This window comes from Entamoeba invadens (assembly GCF_000330505.1).
Source record: "Entamoeba invadens IP1 unplaced genomic scaffold scaff_1105074725591, whole genome shotgun sequence".
In the NCBI taxonomy this organism is placed as follows: Eukaryota; Evosea; order Mastigamoebida; family Endamoebidae; genus Entamoeba; species Entamoeba invadens.
This window is the reverse complement of record NW_004191750.1, coordinates 336,597-355,917: the sequence shown is the minus strand read 5'-3', so window position 1 is coordinate 355,917 and position 19,321 is coordinate 336,597. Positions and strand designations below refer to the sequence as shown.

General features: G+C 36.9%; 9 protein-coding genes across 9 annotated transcripts; 3 read left to right on the top strand and 6 right to left on the bottom strand.

The window, feature by feature from the left end:
- Positions 1–104: 104 nt before the first annotated feature.
- EIN_171060 (alcohol dehydrogenase, putative) lies at positions 105–1,383 on the top strand (the record flags this gene model as incomplete). The annotated part of the gene is made up of 2 exons (XM_004183859.1): positions 105–943; positions 999–1,383. 2 exons carry the CDS (start codon positions 105–107, stop codon positions 1,381–1,383), a joined length of 1,224 nt encoding a protein of 407 aa, XP_004183907.1.
- Positions 1,384–1,488: 105 nt separating this feature from the next.
- EIN_171050 (G2/mitotic-specific cyclin-B, putative) lies at positions 1,489–2,667 on the bottom strand (the record flags this gene model as incomplete). The annotated part of the gene is made up of 1 exon (XM_004183858.1): positions 1,489–2,667. One exon carries the CDS (start codon positions 2,665–2,667, stop codon positions 1,489–1,491), a length of 1,179 nt encoding a protein of 392 aa, XP_004183906.1.
- Positions 2,668–3,497: 830 nt separating this feature from the next.
- EIN_171040 (long-chain-fatty-acid--CoA ligase, putative) lies at positions 3,498–5,573 on the top strand (the record flags this gene model as incomplete). The annotated part of the gene is made up of 1 exon (XM_004183857.1): positions 3,498–5,573. One exon carries the CDS (start codon positions 3,498–3,500, stop codon positions 5,571–5,573), a length of 2,076 nt encoding a protein of 691 aa, XP_004183905.1.
- A 76-nt stretch (positions 5,574–5,649) lies between these two features.
- Positions 5,650–6,576, bottom strand: EIN_171030 (hypothetical protein; the record flags this gene model as incomplete). The annotated part of the gene is made up of 1 exon (XM_004183856.1): positions 5,650–6,576. The coding sequence occupies one exon, from the start codon at positions 6,574–6,576 to the stop codon at positions 5,650–5,652; it is 927 nt and encodes a 308-aa protein (XP_004183904.1).
- Positions 6,577–6,837: 261 nt separating this feature from the next.
- Positions 6,838–7,758, bottom strand: EIN_171020 (hypothetical protein; the record flags this gene model as incomplete). Its single annotated transcript, XM_004183855.1, has 1 exon — positions 6,838–7,758. The coding sequence occupies one exon, from the start codon at positions 7,756–7,758 to the stop codon at positions 6,838–6,840; it is 921 nt and encodes a 306-aa protein (XP_004183903.1).
- A 1,386-nt stretch (positions 7,759–9,144) lies between these two features.
- Positions 9,145–12,009, bottom strand: EIN_171010 (hypothetical protein; the record flags this gene model as incomplete). Its single annotated transcript, XM_004183854.1, has 1 exon — positions 9,145–12,009. The coding sequence occupies one exon, from the start codon at positions 12,007–12,009 to the stop codon at positions 9,145–9,147; it is 2,865 nt and encodes a 954-aa protein (XP_004183902.1).
- Positions 12,010–13,565: 1,556 nt separating this feature from the next.
- Positions 13,566–15,938, top strand: EIN_171000 (coiled-coil domain containing protein, putative; the record flags this gene model as incomplete). The annotated part of the gene is made up of 1 exon (XM_004183853.1): positions 13,566–15,938. One exon carries the CDS (start codon positions 13,566–13,568, stop codon positions 15,936–15,938), a length of 2,373 nt encoding a protein of 790 aa, XP_004183901.1.
- A 958-nt stretch (positions 15,939–16,896) lies between these two features.
- EIN_170990 (hypothetical protein) lies at positions 16,897–17,316 on the bottom strand (the record flags this gene model as incomplete). Its single annotated transcript, XM_004183852.1, has 1 exon — positions 16,897–17,316. One exon carries the CDS (start codon positions 17,314–17,316, stop codon positions 16,897–16,899), a length of 420 nt encoding a protein of 139 aa, XP_004183900.1.
- Positions 17,317–17,586: 270 nt separating this feature from the next.
- EIN_170980 (heat shock protein, putative) lies at positions 17,587–19,308 on the bottom strand (the record flags this gene model as incomplete). The annotated part of the gene is made up of 1 exon (XM_004183851.1): positions 17,587–19,308. One exon carries the CDS (start codon positions 19,306–19,308, stop codon positions 17,587–17,589), a length of 1,722 nt encoding a protein of 573 aa, XP_004183899.1.
- Between the last annotated feature and the right edge of the window lie 13 nt (positions 19,309–19,321).

Sequence of the window (19,321 nt, the reverse complement as noted above, 5' to 3'; positions counted from 1 at the left end):
CTACTTTTTAACTATAACCAAATAATAAATTACTAATAAATAACTGGTTGATTTACCAAAGCCTTTAAAAGGAGAACTTTCGTAAACAAACAGAAAACAAGAACATGGCAGAACAACACGAACACATTCCTTATGAAGTCCCAGAACTTGGCGAATTGCACTGGATCCGTACACCGCCCAAGATCTTCTTTGAACCGCATGCTATAAGATACCTTGCCGAGTTGAAGGACCTTTCTAAGATCTTTATTGTTTCTGACCGAATGATATACAAACTTGGTTATGTCAACAGAGTCATGGACATCTTGAGAAGAAGAAGATTCAATGTCGAGATAGAAATCTATATCGACGTCCCAACTGAACCTACTATCCACGCTGTAGAAGAAGCTCTTGAAGTCATGAGAACATTTGGCCCAGACAACATCATTGCTCTTGGTGGCGGAAGTGTGATAGACGCAGCTAAAGTGATGTGGATGCTCTTCGAACATCCAGAGATCCCTATCACCGAAATCCCAACACGTTTCCATGGGCTGATGGACGATGTCTTTAAAAACCCAAAGACTGGCAAGAAATCAAGACTCATTGCAGTCCCAACAACTTCGGGAACTGGGTCAGAGGTTTCCCCCTTCTGTATTTTGGTCGACGACAAAACCAAGAAGACATACCCATTGTCAAATTATTGCTTCATCCCATCAGTCGCTATTGTTGATCCAGAATTCACTATCACGTTGCCTAAAAGAACTATCGCTGATAACGGACTCGACATCTTGTCACACTGCATCGAGGCGTACACCTCAAAGTACTCGAGCGACTACTCAAACAGCTTCGCGTTGGAAGCACTTCAAATGATCTTCAAAAACTTCAGGGGAAGTTACAACGGTGAACACGGTGCAAGATTCAATATGCACAACGCAGCGACTATCAGTGGAATGGCTACTGCTAATGGGTTTGTTACTTTCACTCTTTCATAGATCAAGTCGAATCGAATTAATAACAAATAGATATAATTGTGTCATCCACGCTTTGGCACACAAAGTCGCCGACCATTATCACATCCACCACGGTAAAATCGCAGGCATACTGTTACCATATGTTGTCAGATTCAATGGAAGTTTTGTTGAGGAAAAGTACAAGACTATTTGCTTGAGAACTCACATCCCATTGGATGGAAAGAACGGGACAGAGGCACTGGCCCAGAAATGCGAACAGTTGTTGAAAGAGACCGAGAGCACAACAAAATTCAGAGACTTGGGAATTGAGAAAGATGACTGGGAACAAAAGATCCAAATTATCGCCAATGACGCAGTAAAATTGCAGGACAACGGGTTCAACGCAAAGGTAGCAACCGTTGATGAACTTCTCAGCATTCTTAGAGCTGCATATTAAGGTGATTCGACTTTTGAGTTTGTTTGGGTTTGCCTCCAACTTGTAAATACAATTATAAAGTGAGTTATACACATTTCAGATATCTTGTGCCGCGGATGAGATGGTTTAAAACTCATCACACGCGGCGAGCGTAGACACGTTTCGAAAAACCCCAGATGAAAACCTTTTGAACATCGTCTTGCATTTATTCGCAGCAGCTGAGTTCGATATGAACAGCGTTCTCAGCTCTCGGGCTATTGGAATGACATCCTTCTCTTTGTATGTTGAATACTTCTCTATTGTCTTTGTCCAAATCGGGACTATATTCATAATTTTCCTGTGGAGAAATACTGCAGCCGCGGCAATCTGTGAAGGAAGGTACTTGGACATATTGTTGTCGATTGTGGCGATCAAAATAATGTACTTTCCCAGTGTGTGCTCCATCCCGTCCGTGTTTGCCGCGCGGTCAAACCTTCTGAGAAAATCAATTGAAAGTGGCCTCACAAAGGAATAGTCCAGCGTCTTACACACAACTCGTTCGCAGTTTAAAATTTGTTTTGTTGAGTAGACGTTATCACACACAGTGACAAAGTCATAGACCGAAAAAAATTTGAGTTCCTCAAATCGTGTGGACAGGTGTAGTATGGCGACTCCAAGTAGTTGAAACTCGTTTTTGGGTGTGTCACGGACCTTTGAGAGGTAGTCGTCAAGGAGCGCAGCGGTGAGTAGATACGTCTCGATTGTGCACTCAAAATGGAAAGATATAACCTCGAATAGCCAGTCGAGAAGAACGCACCTCATGTTGCTTGTTATACTTTGCTGTTTGTTCATGAAGTCTTCACCGAGTTGAAACACTTTCTCCTTTTCAAATAAATACGAGTAAATCTCGTTCACCAACTTTGGCTCGTATATCTCGAGTTCGTGTTCTCTTTCGTATTGATCAATATCCTCAACTTCACTCTCCAATACTTCTTCTAATCCCAATTTGATGCTTTCGGTATCTTCGTTCATGGCAGGCTTTTCTGTCTTATTTTCAACGTCGTTTTGTTGAGGAATGTTGATCTGAATGTTACCAAACACACCAGTTGGAACAGCTTTCAGTTCAATGGTTCTGTTGTTGTCTTCACTCTTCCCTTTGAACACAAACTCGGAAAGAGAAGGCATTGTTTCGCTGTGGTTCAAACTCAGCGCAACTTGGCGAAGAGGTGGGGCAATCTGGATGGTTGGATCGACGGTTAGCGGTTTTGGTTTTTGGTATTCGCTGTTTTCGGTGTCTCGCGGGAGTTTTTTCAACTCAGGTATCATATCAACTCATTTTCCAAAAAACTTGAACTCCCAAATTTTGATTCTTTCCGTCAATTCTCATTTTATCATCCAAGATTTATTTTTTAAAAAAATACTATAATATTAATTTTATTACTATTATAATAAATACTATAATAATTTAATATAAATAGTATTGAATTTTTATAAAATAAATATTTTTATTAAAATTACCGAAAAATATTAAAAAGCAGTTTTTAAAAGGCATATTAATTATAGTATTTATTTATCTTATTAATATGGGTTTTTTAATGTTTTTACAAAACAGTCGGCATCTTATGGGAATTTTCACAAAAATATACTATACTCTTATTAATAACTATATTAATAATTATTGTTAATAGACAAAACTTATGTTTTTTACAAATGTTTCTTTTTAATAAAAAAAACTAATGATCATTTTTTAAAATTGATCATTAGTTTAAAAAATAAAATTAAAAAACATTCAAAAAAACAAGATTGATTTATTATAATTTATAATTAAAAATGTTATATTTACCAATAAAATTTAAACTTGATTTTTAAACAACAGCAACAAAAACTAACATAGTTCTTTTGTCCTATTTCTTTAAAAATATCGGCAAATAAGTTCTCTTTTTCACCAATATTAGTTTATTCCTGTCTCTTTGCATCAAAATATGCCAATTTACTGATGAACAACAGACACACAGACATTTTTACAGCTGACGAATAATTATAATAAACACCCTAAACTATATTTAAATAATAAAAAACTATAACTTATACTAAAAATCATTTTCTGTGTTTTCTAGCTACAATAACGTAACTCCAAAACTCATAAGTTCAATTCGATGGGAGTGTTTCTTACTCTACTCATCGTTTTACTCGTCACAGCTCTCATACTTTATTATCTCCGTCCTAAACCATACGACCCGAAACTCAATGGATGTTACATCGGAGAAGCCAAGCCCGGTGAGACTCGCGTGCTCCGTGGATGTTTTGGAGTGGAGAAGTTAGTTGATTACAATGTCCAGCACAACGAAACCATAGCGGATGTTGTTGACAATATGACCAAGAAGCCCACAAACAAGCTTATTGGGTACCGCAAGTTGATTAAAGAAGTCCCGTATAAGACTTATAATACCACCGTTAACGGCAAAGAAGTCAAAAAAACACTTTATAAGTATCAAATGTCGGATTACATCTATTTCTCTTCTGAGGAGTTTCAGAGTTTAGTCAACGCCGTGTCGACTGCGATAGCGAACGAAGGCTTTGTGAAGGGGGATAAAATAGCGCTGTTCTGTGAGACTCGATATGAATGGATGGCTTTCTTGTTAGCTGCGTGTCGACAAGGGATAGTCATAGTGACCGTTTACTCGACTTTGTCGGACGACTCAGTCACCATTTCATTACAAGAGACTGAAGTGAAGGGTCTAGTGGTCTCTGCCGAAACCATTAAACGAATTGGAGATGTTAAACTGGACAAAACAGTTACAGTCATTTCTGTGGATGACTTCGAACAGAAGCCGACGAATGTGGAGAACAAGATGGTGTTCTTCTCTGAATTGAGAAAGACAGAAGCTCAGAAGACATTCACTCCAGTGAGTCCAACGGACTTGGCTATCATTATGTATACCTCTGGGACATCTAAAGAACCCAAGGGGATATTAGTCCAACAGAAACAAATATTAATGTTGGGCTATGGATATCATAACAACATCTTCTTCGATCAAGACGTGTTAATAGCGTATTTACCCCTTGCCCATATATTCGAATTGTGCATTGAATTTGCTGTGATGATGCACTCGGGGACTGTTGGATACGCGTCGCCAAGGACTTTGATAGGAAGCGGCGTAGTTGACTGTCAGTCGGATTTGTGTGCGCTCGAACCAACTATTTTACTCGGCGTGCCAACGGTCTTTAATAGAGTGCAAAAGGCCATATTGGATACGGTGATGCATTCACCAGTCCTCAAGAAGAGTATCTTCTTCTTCAGTTTTGGGTTAAAGGAGAAGTTGTACATCAATTACAATTACTTGAGCCCTTACCTCTTCTGGCCGATCATCAAGGTGCTTGATCTAGTGGTCTTCCAAAACTTGAAACACTCTTTGTTTGGGAAACGACTGACAAGCATTGTTATTGGCGGTTCTGCCCTTCCCGTCACATTACAAAGATTTTTAAAGACCGTTTTGCCAAACACTGATGTGATGCAAGGGTTTGGTATGACGGAAGTGTGCGGAGCAGTGAGTGTGATGCCGCATGGTGATGCGACCACTTCGACTATTGGTGTGTTGTTTCCGATGTACGAAGCGAAGTTACGCGATGTCCCTGAGTTGAATTATTTCACAAATACAGTGCCACCAAAGGGAGAGTTAATGATCCGAGGGCTTCCCGTCTCTAAAGGGTATTATAAGAGGCCGGAAGAGGACAAAGAGAGTTTTACACAAGACGGGTGGTTGTGCACTGGAGACATTGCACTTATCACCGACACCAATCACATATGTATTATCGATAGAAAGAAAAACATAGTCAAACAACCGAGTGGCGAGTACGTCTCATTGGAGTTCATCGAGTCGAAATACGTTGTCCATCCAATAGTTGATACCATCTGTGTCTTTGCTGACAATTTCCACGACTTTGTTGTAGCGCTTGTAGTGTTAAATAAAAAGGAGACGGAGGAAGTTACACAGAAGACAATAGACGCAGTGATCCAAGACAGAAGTGAGTGCGACAAAATCAAACACCTGATTGAAAAGGACGTGAGTAAGTGTGGACTCAATGAGAGACAAAAGGTGAAGCACTTTAAGTTCATAGATGATGAGTGGACGCCAGAGAATGGGATGTTAACTGCTGCGTTAAAAATGAAGAGGAGTGCGATAGAAAAGAGGTACAAAACGGAGATAGACACTATGTTTAATCTTAATTAACTTTATCGTATTGTGAGGTTCACATAGTATAAGTCACCCTTTGAACCTACACACATCAACGAAATAAATGGAAAAATCAGTCAGTTTTCTTTTCGAGAAGTGGTTTAGTCTCGTTTGATTGAGTAGATGGTTCCGTCGTCTTGTCTTTGAATACTAAAGTATCTTTCTTTATCGTCTCATTGTGTTGTGGGTCAACGCTATAATTTTGGGGGGGCATTGTCCCCGCCTCAGTGTTGAATAAATAGATGGAGAACAACACACACGCAAACAAACAGTCTCCTATCGAGAACAACACAACAAACAAATACGGCAAATCGGCGACAAATTTCAACGCGACAATTTCACTCAAGTAAACGCCCCAAAAGTGTCTGACATACAAATCCGGTAAACTCGTGTGGATCACTGAAAAGAGGAAGTTGTGGAGAGGTACTCCAATACACGCAAATACTACATTTAATAGGGAAACAGGCACTAACGGGATGAATGTATCAAATAACTGCAGTGCGCTAAAGTACCACCCAAACTTATTACAGAACCTCCTCACCTCCGCCAGCTTCGGGTAGAATTGTGCTACAATCGACATCATCGCGTTAATAATCCCGTAAAACACAAAGTTCGCAAGCACTATCCCTCCTATCGACATCACATACGAGAAAACAGGACTTCCTCGTAACACATAATTCTGCGCTATTTCCATAGAATTGGCCGTGTCTTCATTATACGTTCGGACAGCAACTATCGAGAAGAAGTACGTAAACCCAATCGCAAACTTCGTCAGTCCTCTCGCTTGTGTGTTATGTACAGCGCCATCCAGGAGCGTCCCTAGGGTTTTGGTACTCGATAGGGTTAAATTTCCTGTTTTCGCGGAAAGAAAGATGTCACGTGGAATCAGCCGCGGGACAAGTGTCTTTTCAAAGATTGTTGGTGGGACAAAGATCATCACAAGAAACGACGACAACAAAACGAGCGTGATTATATCAAAGAAAAGTCTCTGTGTTTGCATGATCTCTCTATTCGTACTTCTTTGTTTTACAGTTCTCTTTGTATGGTTTGCATATAGTTAATTTACTATTATTATATAGTTTCCTTACTGTATCTGATGACTTTTTTGTGCTTGGGACATTTCCACCGTCGAGACAGAAGGCAAAACTAGACATTACTAGAGCAAAACTATAATACTAGTAAAATGAGAAAGTAATTATAGAATAGAAAAAAAAATTAAAAAATATAGGAATAAGAAACATACATGAATTATAGTAAGAGATTATAAAACATAACTATTTATTCTCATTGGAGCTCTTATGCCTTCGAATTCGGGGAATTGGAGTCTGAAGTATGAAATGATTTTTGCGTTGTTTGTGTTGAAGTCGAGAGTCAGTGATTGTGCGTATGTTGTTATAGACTCTTCTAAGTCCGTGACACTTTTTCCTTGATCCTTCTTTAAGAAATATTGTCGAGCGAAACTGATCATAGGAGACGTTGGGACATAGGACTGAGTGGGGAAGTTACCGAAGTTCTGTTCTAATATAGGTTTACGAATGAAAGAGAGATACTTGTACTTGATGACATCTGCTCGTTCAAGACTTTTAGTTACTATAGGTAACTTCTTAGAGTCCAAATTAGTCACATTCTGACACAAAGAGACTACACAATCATTCAGTAATGTTAAGACCTCATTCATTTCATAAAAGATCACCTTAAGTATTTGTAACTCATTGTCTGTGTAAAATTGTTTATCTGTCCATGGCAACTCTACTAAGAGTTTCCACGCCTCACATAATTCGTTTAAAAACTCCAATGAAGTTTCAAATGCGGGTAACCCATTATTAACAACTGAGGGATACTTTTTAAGTAACACAATTTTGTGGTCCAAATACATTGCAAACTTTTGAAGAACCAAATTAGGGTTTTTCAGCTTGAGCCTCTCAATATGGAAGTTTTGCACATATTGACAAAACTCGACGGAGTGTCGGGAAGTTATGATATTATACCAAATGGTTAAATAAACTAAAGCTTTATCATTTGGTACTTTCTTTTGGGAGACTTTAGAAAGGTACCCAAACAGTTTTTGATGTTTTGAGGCGTCGACTAAGTACCCTTCAAATGAACTTAAGTTACTCTCTTTGTTGCTAATCGCCTTTTCTACTACGTTTTTGCCTTTAAACAAGTGTCGAAAAAAGGACATCTGAATTTTACAGTTTTAGTGATTGTTTTGTATTTGACTCGTGTTCAAGTTGATTTTGGATGGGTGAACGAAGTTCTTCTTTTTTCTATTTTTTTTTACTGAAAAGAAACATACGTCTGAGACTTTTTTTGTTTAAGATTTTTTTAAAAAGAGGGTAGAAGTGTAAATATGGGTAAATAAGTGGGATATTTTTCATTTAATCGATTTAATGTTTTTTGGACTTCAATTGTTAAATAAAAGATTTTTTGTTTCAAAAAATCGGCATTTTTTTACTTTTGGTCAAAAAGTAATGAAATGCTAAAATAGAAAAAGAATTTAATAAATAAATTGCATTAATTGGAATAGAATTGGACAAATCAGATACTTTTTTATGTTCTAAGAACCTAAATTAGTTTTTCGGCATACAATAATTGTGCTCAAAAAAGCAGAGGGAATTTTTTAATCAAATAACTTAACTATTTGTTATAGTAAAATATCTAATATTTTTTTTGAAAAAAGTACTTTGTTGAACATTTAAGAAGATAACTTATAGTTTTTTAACGGTCTTTTTCATCCAATCAACTCAACTTTTTTAGTATTTCGAGATTTTTCCACTAAAAATGTATTATATTTTACTTATTAGTTGTTATAAAATAATAATACATAAATACTGTGATCGAAAACACTAGAACAAAAATTTTATTGTTATAATTATCAATTTTTTTTGTTTCAGGTACATAAAATATTTTTGGATTATTAATATAATTATTTAATGATACTTATAATTCCTAAAATTGTTAATTCATTAAGTTGTTCTTGTTTTTTACCAAAAAAAATTGATAAAAAGCAAATTTGAATTAAAATCCTTATTTGTTTTAAAATATAATAATAATTTACCAACACAAAATCTCATTTGATCAAAAAACAATTGGTTTAAATCTATATTATTTTGATAAAAAAAGTATAATTAAGTAATAGATTTAACCATTATTAATGGAATTTATAATTAAAATAAAATGATTATGTGTGTTCATTAACCATTGTAATGCTTTTTTTAGTTTCAAACTATTTTATTCACAAAATCTCTGACATAATCAATTGTTAAATTTTTTAGAAATAAAACTATTTCTGATAATCCCTTTATTACCAAAATAATAAAGAATAATAATATTAAATTATTAATAAGTAATAAAATGGGATATTAACACATTAATTTATGTTCATTGACACTATTGGTATGTTGCCAACTTTTATCTTGTTTTTACAACAAAAACAAAAGTGATAAAAATCTTTCATTTTTTCTATGTATAACTAGAATTATATTTTATAGTAAATTATACGATAAATATTTAATAACCATAAAACAATAATTTCTAGTTTAAGAAACTAGATTGAATGACAAGAATTTCACTTAGCAGAGGCGAGACGAGCCTTTCTCTCTTCCTCTCTCTTTTTTCTACGTTCCTCAATAGCTGCTGCTCTATCGACTGGTTCTTTTTTCTCTTCTTTCTGTGGTTCTTCCTTTTTGTCTTTAGGTTTAGTCAAAGCTGAGGTTTTTGCTTTTCGTTCTTCCTCTTTAGCCTTTCTTTCTTCTTCTCTTTTCCTCCTTCTTTCTTCGTATGACGACAATGCCGAATTCGTACTTTTCTCTTCGCTTTTGTCACTACTTTCTGATGGAGTTATTTCTTTGCTTTCTTCGCCTTTATCGGAGTCTCGTCCCGCCTTTTTCAGTCGTTCCTTCTCGCGTTCTTCTCGTCGTTTTGCGCGTTTTTCTTTCTCGGAAAGTTCCTTCTCGACGTCGGCCATTGTCGGGTCAGCTACCGTTAACCCATCTTCACGCATCCTCTTTGCTTCCTCGCGCTTTCGACGGAGTCGATCCATCTTCTTTTTATCTTCCTTCTCGGCACTTTCGATGTCTTTCTGCTTTGATAGAATACGCTCTTTCTCTTGTGTTAATAAAGCCATTCGACTCTCAAACTCCGCTTGACTCTCTTTATCCTTCTTCCCGCGCTCTTCGATTATTTTCGACCGTTCCTCAAAGTCCTTCCGTTCCAGTTCGAGTGCTTCTTTCTCTTTTGCGCGCTCCTTTTGTTTCTCTTTGAGTTCTTCTATCTTTGCTTTCGCCTCTTTTTCTTCCCGTTTTGCTTTCTTGCGCTCTTTCTCTAAGCGTTTCTTCTCGTCGTCCGCCGCTTTCTTTTGTCGTTCGATGTCTTGTAACTTCTTTTGGTTCTCCAACTCCAATTTGAACTTCCTGTCTTCGTCGTCTTGCTCATTCTTCTCTTCTAAATTTTGTAATTCATTCTCTTGATCAAAGACTTTGGCATCGAGAGACTCAACGCGTTGCGCTAATTCCTCTTGTTTTGTTAATTTCGACTCGGACTGTGTTTCTAAGTCTTCTCGCTCCGCTACTACCATCATCTTCTCCGTATTCACCACTTTTTGTTGGTTCTTTGTCTTCATTATCTCTCGCTTTGTCTCTTCCGTTTCTTTCTGATTACTCTTGTGCTTCTTTTGTAACATTTTGATCTTCTCCAATTGCGACTCAAACTCCGCCATCGCCTTCTTCTCTTGTTTCAAAGTGTTTTTGTTCTGGTCTTGCAAATCAGTGAGGGTGTCCGTCTTCGTGATCGTCTCGACCTTTTGCTGATTGATGTCGTTAATTAAGGTGTCCGTCATCTTCTCCATCTCCGTGATTTTCAACTGGAGCGTTTCCGCATTCTGTTTCTCGCGATTGATGCGCGCCTCGCGCATCTCTTTCTCCGCTAACATTCGTTTCGTCTCGGCGTCCATGTTCTTTTTCACCGTATCCACCTCCTCTTGCTTTTTCTGCGTCTCCAATTGCGCAGCAGCCAATTCAGTCCGACTCTCCGATAACACGCTTTGGGTTTGTCTCAAGTCGTCTTTTAATTTGACGTTCTCTTCTTTGACGTCATTAGTGAGATTTTTAACTCCTTCGTTATCCAAATGAGCTAAAGATTCAATCACCCGCATCTCTTTTTCTTTCTCTTCTATCAATTTTTGCATGATCGCAAGTTGTTTTGCACTCTCCTCAGTCTCTTCGTTTTGTTGAATCTCCGTCTTTTTCGCTTCAATCTTCGCTTGATTCAATTTCGCCTCATCTTCTCGCGCTTGCCGGGCATCTTGGACTTTGGACTCTAAAATCAATTGATTCATTTGCTCTAACATTAACTTCTTATCTTCTAATTCATCCGCTTGTGCATCTAAAGTCTTGTGTTCCTCATCTATCGCTTTACTGATCTCTTCCGCTCGCTTCTCCTTCGCTTTGTCTTGTAATTCCTCCTTCTTTCGCGCAAGTTCTTTGATCTTCGCAAGTCGGTCCCGCTCAGCTTGTTTGTCCGCTTCCTCCTTGTCGCGAAGTGCCTGCTCAGCGGCATCCCGTTTCCGCTGTTCTTCATCTTTCGCAAGTTGCGCCATTTGCTCCGCTAACAACTTCTTCTGGCGCTCCTCCTCTTCCATTTTAAGTCGATTGACAACACCATATAAGTTGTTGACAAACCGGAAATTACGGATCCCGTCGCCGTCGACGATTTGTCGCGCATCGACAAACGCTCGCGCTCCGAGGATGTCCGCAGCCTGAAGAACGCGCTCCGCGCGTTCTAAAGGGTCGGACGTGTTTAACGCGTCCAATGTACATCTCTTATCGCAGTTGTGGAGTAAATGAGCGTACGCGACACAGTCCGTCACGTCGTCTGCAAAGTTATTAATTCTCTTTGAGACGCCTTCTTTCTCAAGAGCTTCGTTGACCCAATTAATTAAAAAGTCATTAACAGTTAGTCCCTCATTACCACTCATCAAGTCTTTAATTTTCTTCTCTTGGAATTTGTCGAGAAGCCCCCACACAAAACCAAGAACAAGAGAAGCTGAGGACTTCTCCGGTTTGGACAAATTTTGTGCGCCGATTGTGTTTTTGTTTAAAATGATTTGAGTAATACGAAGGACGTTTGTAATATTAGAATTTTTCATGATCAGTCCACTCTGCCCAAATTTAACATCCATTTTATAAGTCGGGTAATATTTTAATATAATTTGTCGAATAATCACACCATCAGAAAGGGCATAGAAAAAATCATTCCCATCTTCTTTAATTGGAATATATTTATAGTCATCTGTCATAGTCTTGTTATCCATGAGTTGACTATTTATCCACCGAACTAACTCCTTTTTATCATAGTCGTCTGGTGAATCTCTGTCGAGGATTAAAGGCCCGTCGATATAACGTTCGGGATATGTTGCTTTGTAATCAGTCTCCATCTGGAAATTGGTTTTTTTGTTTTCTTTTTATTGTCGGTTTTCAAATGCATTTTTTTTCTGTTTTTGGTGCTTTTTGATAGACAAAAGCAATATTATATCATACAAACTAAAAAGGGTTTCTACGGGTTTTCCTCACACACTTTTTTCAAGTTATACGCGAGTTTCTTTTTGACGTTTTTACGCTTAAGTTCCCCCATAATTTCTTTTTAAAAATACCAAATCTGCAGGAAATAAAAAAATGGTGGTTTAATCTATTCAAACATTAGACGATATGACACTTTTGGCTCAATGAAATGTATGGAAGTTGGTGTTTGTTAATGTGTTAAATGTGTAACCGAAAAATTATTAAAATGGTTCACTTAATAACAATTTGTCAAAATAATGTTTTTTGAATGACAAAAATAGATTTTTTTATAAAGGAAAATAATTGATTGGTCTCCATCTTTTGGGCAAAATTGAAAAAAAATCCAATTTTATGTGTTTTTTTCCCGTTCTTTAAACAAAAATTAATGGATTTTCAAGGTGTTTTTCTTTTAACTATTATCTTTAGTAAAAAAATTATTTCATTTTATATCAAAAACAAGTTCAAAATACAAACACGTTTTTATTTATAATATAAAAATATTAATTATTAAATTATTTGTCTGTGTATAATTTTTTTATAATAATAAATTGTTAAAAAATCACAAATTTAACTTTATGTTTTTTTATACATAAAAAATAATAGTTTTAAAATTATTAAATACTAATTTTTAGCAAAGCATAAATAATAGTTTTAATTTTTAAAGACATTTATTTTATTTAAAATAATAGTAAAATAAATTATTGTATAATTAATAATGTATTTATAACTCTTTTTCAAGCAAAAACTAACTAAAAAAAAATTATAAAAATAAAAAAGATCATCTATTTATAGTAATAATAAACTAATCTTATATTAAAATTGATGTATTATTTTGAAAATAATGTATACAATTAATTTAATCATGATATATTCAAAATAATTAATAACTGAACATAATTAATTAATAGTATTAGATATAACAGATTGTGTTTTTTTGTAAAAATAATTATCAAAGGAAAAGTATTTTTCAAGAACAGACTCTTCTTTTTTTTATTTTTACATTTAAACCATTACAATCAGTAAAATATCATTAATAAATATTAATGCAAGTAGAAAAAAACAAACAAAGTGAAGATCTCAGGGCATTTCTAAATGAAACAATCACAATATTCCCAAAATGGACGATCAAACAAAACAAAGAGAAAATGCCAAAGGAAAAGTTTAGTTCAACAAATCCATTTCTTCCCAAAAGTGTTTTCGTTCTGACGTGTATTAGTAAATGACCAATAACATTTATTAAAACTATTATAACAAAGAAATTATTCAATTCATTTGAAACAGAATTTATAACGGATGTTTTCCAGACACAAATAACACCACATTGACATTTTTCTCAAAAGTATTAAAAGTATAAGAGAAATATAATTTCTATATAATAACTATATAATAAATATATAATATTGATTCACAATAGTTGAACTGTGAATTATCTATGTCGCGAAAGGAATTAGGGAAGTCTGTTAGTCTTCAACTGATGAAAATTATCGGCCAGCAACATAAGCGCGCTTACACTGCTTATTTGAATAACGAGAACAATGACGATCCCCATATCGACGACTTAAATTCCGACCTACACAGTGGTGTAGCTTTAATCAAGTTCTTAGAAAAAGAGACTGGGAAGCCAGCAAAGAAGTATAACAAAGCGCCCAAGAGTGAGATCCACGACAGAGACAATTTAGAGATATTTTTAAGTCTATTAAAAGAGAACATAAACGCAACAATAACTGCTCAAGACATTATCGACAAGAATGAGAAACAGATCTTACAGTTAATGGCTTCACTCGTCAAATTCTTTTTATATAAGAACACTAACTTACACTCCACCATGTTTAATGTTTGGTTCAAAAAGATCATTGGACGCGAGATCGATTTCTCTATGGAATACCCACGCCCAGACTTCTGGGCTAAACTTTTTAATTACCTCAAAAAGGGGTTGATCGACATTTCTAAATTCACAGACAACTCAAAGGAAAACATGAAGTATTGCTTTGAACAAGCAAAGAATGAACTCAAAATCCCTTTACTCATCGACCCAGAAGAGACAGTGGAGGCTTCTTTGGATGATGAGGTACTCACTATGTATTTAGTCTTTTGTATATCAAAGGATGAAAAGCTTCAAGAAGTCGATGCCACTTTACTGTTTCTGCAAAGTAAGGAAGTCCCTTCAATGATCAAAGCCGCTGCTCTGAGAAAATCACAACGACCGAAGACCATGAATTTGTCACAAATTGGGCTGAAGATATCAGAGAAGATCGAGGCGGAGGCCGACTTGATTTCTAAGACAGCAGTAAAGTCACCGTCGAAAACGCCAAAAACTCCGAAAACACCTAACACGGAATTAAAAGAGGAAGTCGGATTGGTGGAGGCGTACGGAGAAAGAAGAGAAATGTATAACCAAATGGGAGAAACGGAATTGGAACTCCACAGAACGCGTGAGGATAATGAAAGACTTAGAAAAGCGTTCGACGAGAAGGTTGTCGAAATTGGTGACTTGAATACTAAGGTTAACACTATTAATGATAAAATCAAGGCAACTGAAGAAGAACTCGAGACTTTAAAGAATCAAAAAGAAAGCGAAGAGAATCGTGTCAATTTGCAAATTGAAGAAAAGACAAAATTGGCGGAAGAATCAACGAAAAAGGCGGAGGAACTTGAAAAGAATGTTTCTGAGATGGCTGTCGTGGTTCAAAACCTCAAAAACGACTTGGAGGCAAAAAAGAATGAGTTGGGTGACATTAACAAAGAACTGGAAAACACGTGGCAGATTTTTGAAAAAATTCTCGACGATGAAAAGAAAAGTCAAGTTGTCGGAATGAGAACAACAGAGAAAGTCCACGAAGGCTCGAAAACTTTGGCAAACGAACTTGTCAAAACTAAAAAGGAAAATGAAGAAAAAGACAAAAAAATCAACGAAAAAGACGATGAACTTGAAAAAACAAAAATTTTACTAACAGGTCAAATCACAGCGACAAATCGGGAAAGGGACGCAAAAGAAAAATTGTTAGCTGAAAGAAAAGAGAGCGAGGAAAAGATTGAAAATGCTAGAAAGATTGCCAAAGAGTTAGAAGACAAAGTTGAACAATTGGAAAAGGAAAAAAATGAGAAGGACGAAAAAATTAATAATCTTGAAGAAAACGTTAAACAAATTGAAAAAGAAAAACAAGAAAACGACGAAAAATACAAAAACGAAAATCAACAATTGAGAAACGAAAAAATAGAAAAAGAAAAAACCATTTTCGAGTTAAACGAAACAATCAAACTGCTTGAGAAAAACAATTTGACTAAAATTAGTGAAGAGGAGAGAAAAAAACACATTGAGGAACTGGAAAAAATAAGACTTGAAAATCAAAAAAATCTTGAGTTTTTGAGAGGTGAAAATGAGAGGGTGCAGAACGAAAACGCAGAAGAGGTGAAAAAATTGAAAGAAGAAATTGATAAATTAAAGTCGGACAATGAAAAACTCAAAGCCGATGCAGTCAATATATTAGAAAGGAAGAATGAAGATACAACGGACTTCAAGAAGCTGTACGAAGAACAAGTCAAGTTGTTGGAACAAACTAAAGAAGACTCAAAAAGGGAAGTCGCCGAAATAAAGAAGCAAGCCGAGGTGTTCAGCGTTGTTGACGAAGATGAAAGAAAGAGTCTATTTATCTCGATTGCGCTCGCGATTAAGCTCGTCTTAATTTCAAAAACGTCGAACGAACTTAATATTACTGAGCTATATGAGGAGGTTTGTCAAAATGCCATCCCACTTTCGAAGTGGAACCAATGGCTCACTGAACGGATGTCTGATAGAGGCAATTGATTTTTCTAGTAAATAGATAAATTTTCATGGTGTTTTTTCATAATTCTAATGAAACTATCAAAATAGATACGTCAAACCATTAACCTTACGATACTGTTACTGTTTAAAATAAAACACAAATTTTATTTTTTTTGAACTTGATATGATATACAAAAATACTTCCCTTGTGGCGGCTCTTTTTGAAATGCAAACAGTAAACAAACCAATCGCGCAAACAATAATTTATAGGTTTTCCTTTTTTTCTTTAATTTTTGGAAATGTTTTAATTAAAACACGAACAGTATTGGCGTTTTCATCAACAAAACATTTTTTTTCCAAAAAATGTTTTATAAAAGAAAAAAAAAGAATCGTAAGGTTAAATGTGGTTTTAAAGTTAACAACTCGATAATGAAAACCAAAATATCTTTGATAATCGTCTTATGAAACAAAATTGGCGCAAATGGTTTGCCCTATAAACGAGTGATTGGAATTTGAAGCTTCACAACGCCGTCGTCATTGATATACACTGGAACGGACGACCCCTGTTGCAAAATGGTGAGTGTGTATACACGGTTTTCTTTTGTTTGAAGTTCGTTGAACCTCTGTGACAGTGTCTCGATGATGAGGCCTTCGTTCTCGACTGGGTGTTCGAGTAGTTTGAAGAAGTTGTCGTCTTGCGCTGTACTCATGGTTTTCGACTTTTAACAAAACAAGTTATTCACCTTGACTTTTTTCGGTCTGACCAGAGATCTCTTTATTTCGGGTGAACTCTGGTTCACTTCCCGCTTTTTCTCGAATTTCCACCCTTATATATCAAATTTAAGAAAATTTTTCTGCTTCCGTTCCAACAAGCAGAAATGAGAAACTATATTATATAATTTGAGATAGGATAGTTATTAGTTCTTTAATGAGAATAAAATCTCCTTTGAAAGCAAAAACGGAACAAGAGAACATAAAAGGTAATAAAAAATCAGTCAATTTAGTCTTGTTTGGATTTGTGAGTAAGCTTCTTTGGCTTTTTATCCTCTTGAGGCTTTTTGATGGGTTTTTTGTCATTCTCCTTTAAAGTTTCGTCTTCGTCAGATGTATTCTCGTCTTCTTCATTAAAATTCTCCATGTTCGCATCAGCGGGTACTAAAATCATGTGGATTTTGCTTTTTCCCTCGACATAAAATGTGACGGACTTTCCAGCAATCATAAAGTCCATCGTTTGTTGTGGCTGCTTTTGAGAGAGCGTCGCAACCAATGCGCGAACCTCCTTTCCCTCGCTGTCAACTGTTTTTATAAAAAGTGATGTTGTAGAGTCTCCACTTAGAGCAATGTGGCGGACAGAAAGTGCGACTTCTTCTGTGTTGATGGGGACTGGGTCTTTGGAAACAATTCGGTAGATGGAAAACATGTCAAAAGTTTTTCTAAGTTTGTCCGTTAAACCCTCTTTATTTTATTATTTAATCACGTTTTAAATTATTCAAATTCCACTTTGACAGATTATTATAACTACAGTTTTATTATTCAGCAAATTAAAATTTACCATTTTGACTTTTAATATCCTTTTTAAAAAAATTGATTAACAAATATATATAGAATTTAAATTATTATAATTAAATTATAATATATAATTAAATTATTAAAAGAATTAAACAAACAATGTTTTAGTTAATGACAACGTTTATTGGATGGTGACAGTGATCTCGTCATCCTTTGCACCGACCACAATCTTTTTGTTTTCTTTCAAGTCGCCCTTGATGATAGCAACTGAGATGTCTGTGACTATCTTCTTCTCGAGGTATCTTCTCATTGGTCTTGCTCCATACTGTGGCGAGAAGCCGACCGTGATGATCTGATCAACTGCCTTCTCTGTCAACTCGACGTCGCATGTTGGGTAGCTCTTTTTGATTCTTGCGACAATGTCTTTCATCTGCATTTTCACGATCTTTCGCAACTCTTCTTGTCTCAATGGTGTGAAGACTACTATGTCGTCAAGTCTGTTGATGAACTCGGGCTTGAAGAACTTCTTGACGTTGTCGAGCACAGCTTCTTTCACACCACTTTTGAGGTTCCCATCCTTTGTTGTGCCGTTGAGGAGAATGTCGCTGCCGAGATTTGATGTCATGATGATGACTGTGTTCTTGAAGTCAACTGTTCTTCCTCTTCCATCTGTGAGACGCCCGTCATCAAGCACCTGCAGCAACACATTAAACACTTGCTGGTGCGCCTTTTCGACTTCATCGAACAGAACAACGCTGTATGGTCTTCTTCTGACTGCCTCTGTCAATTGTCCACCCTCGTCGTGTCCAACGTATCCCGGTGGCGCTCCAATCAGTCGTGAGACGCTGTGTGACTCCATGTACTCACTCATATCGATTCTGACAATGTTGTTCTCGTCGTCAAACAGCTGCTCTGCAAGTGCCTTTGCAAGCTCCGTCTTGCCAACACCACTTGGTCCAAGGAACATGAATGACCCAGTCGGTCGCTTGTCTGATCCAAGACCACTTCTGCTTCTCAGAATGGCCTCAGAGACTGCAGTCACGGCCTCGTCCTGCCCAACAACTCTCTTGTGCAGCTCGTCCCCAAGTTTCAGGAGTCTTGTCTTCTCGCTCTGTGTCATTCTGCTCACTGGGATGCCTGTCCATTTGCTCACCACATCTTCTATCAGCTGTGGGGTCACTTGCAACGACAGCATCGATGTCTCTTTTGTCTGGTTCTTCAATTCTGTGAGTCGCTTCTCTGCCTCTGGAATTGCATAATATTTCAAGTCTGCGGCAACCTCAAGATCTCTTGTTGTTTCCGCCTTGTGTTTCATATCTTCTATTTTCTGCGCAAGCGTCTTGAGCTCTTCGCTGCCACCTTTCTCCTTCTCGTAGTTTGCTCTCAGCTTTGTCAACTTGTCAGTGTTGTTTGACAGTTCCTTTGCTATCTCCTCCAGTCGCTTCTTTATGTTTCCCTTCTGGTCCTCTGTTGTCTGCTTCAGCTCTCTCTCAAGTGCTATCTTCTCGACTGTCAGTTGTGTGTCTTTTCTTTCCAAGTTGTCGATCTCCTCAGGCTGCGAGTTCTTCTGTGTGAAGAGTGTTGCACACGCCTCATCAACCAAATCGATTGCCTTGTCTGGCAAAAACCTTGCATTGATGTATCTCTTTGATAGCGATGCAGCTGCAACAAGAGCTGAGTCCATGATTGTCAGTCCGTAGTGGCTCTCATACTTCTCTCTGATGCCTCTCAGGATGTACAGTGTGTCCTCTTCGCTCGGCTCAGCCACATAGACCTGCTGGAATCGCCTCTCAAAGGCAGGGTCTTTCTCAACGTACTTTCTGTATTCTTCAAGTGTTGTTGCTCCAATGCACCGCAACTCCCCTCTCGACAACATTGGCTTCAGGATGTTTGCCGCATCCATTGCACCCTCTCCG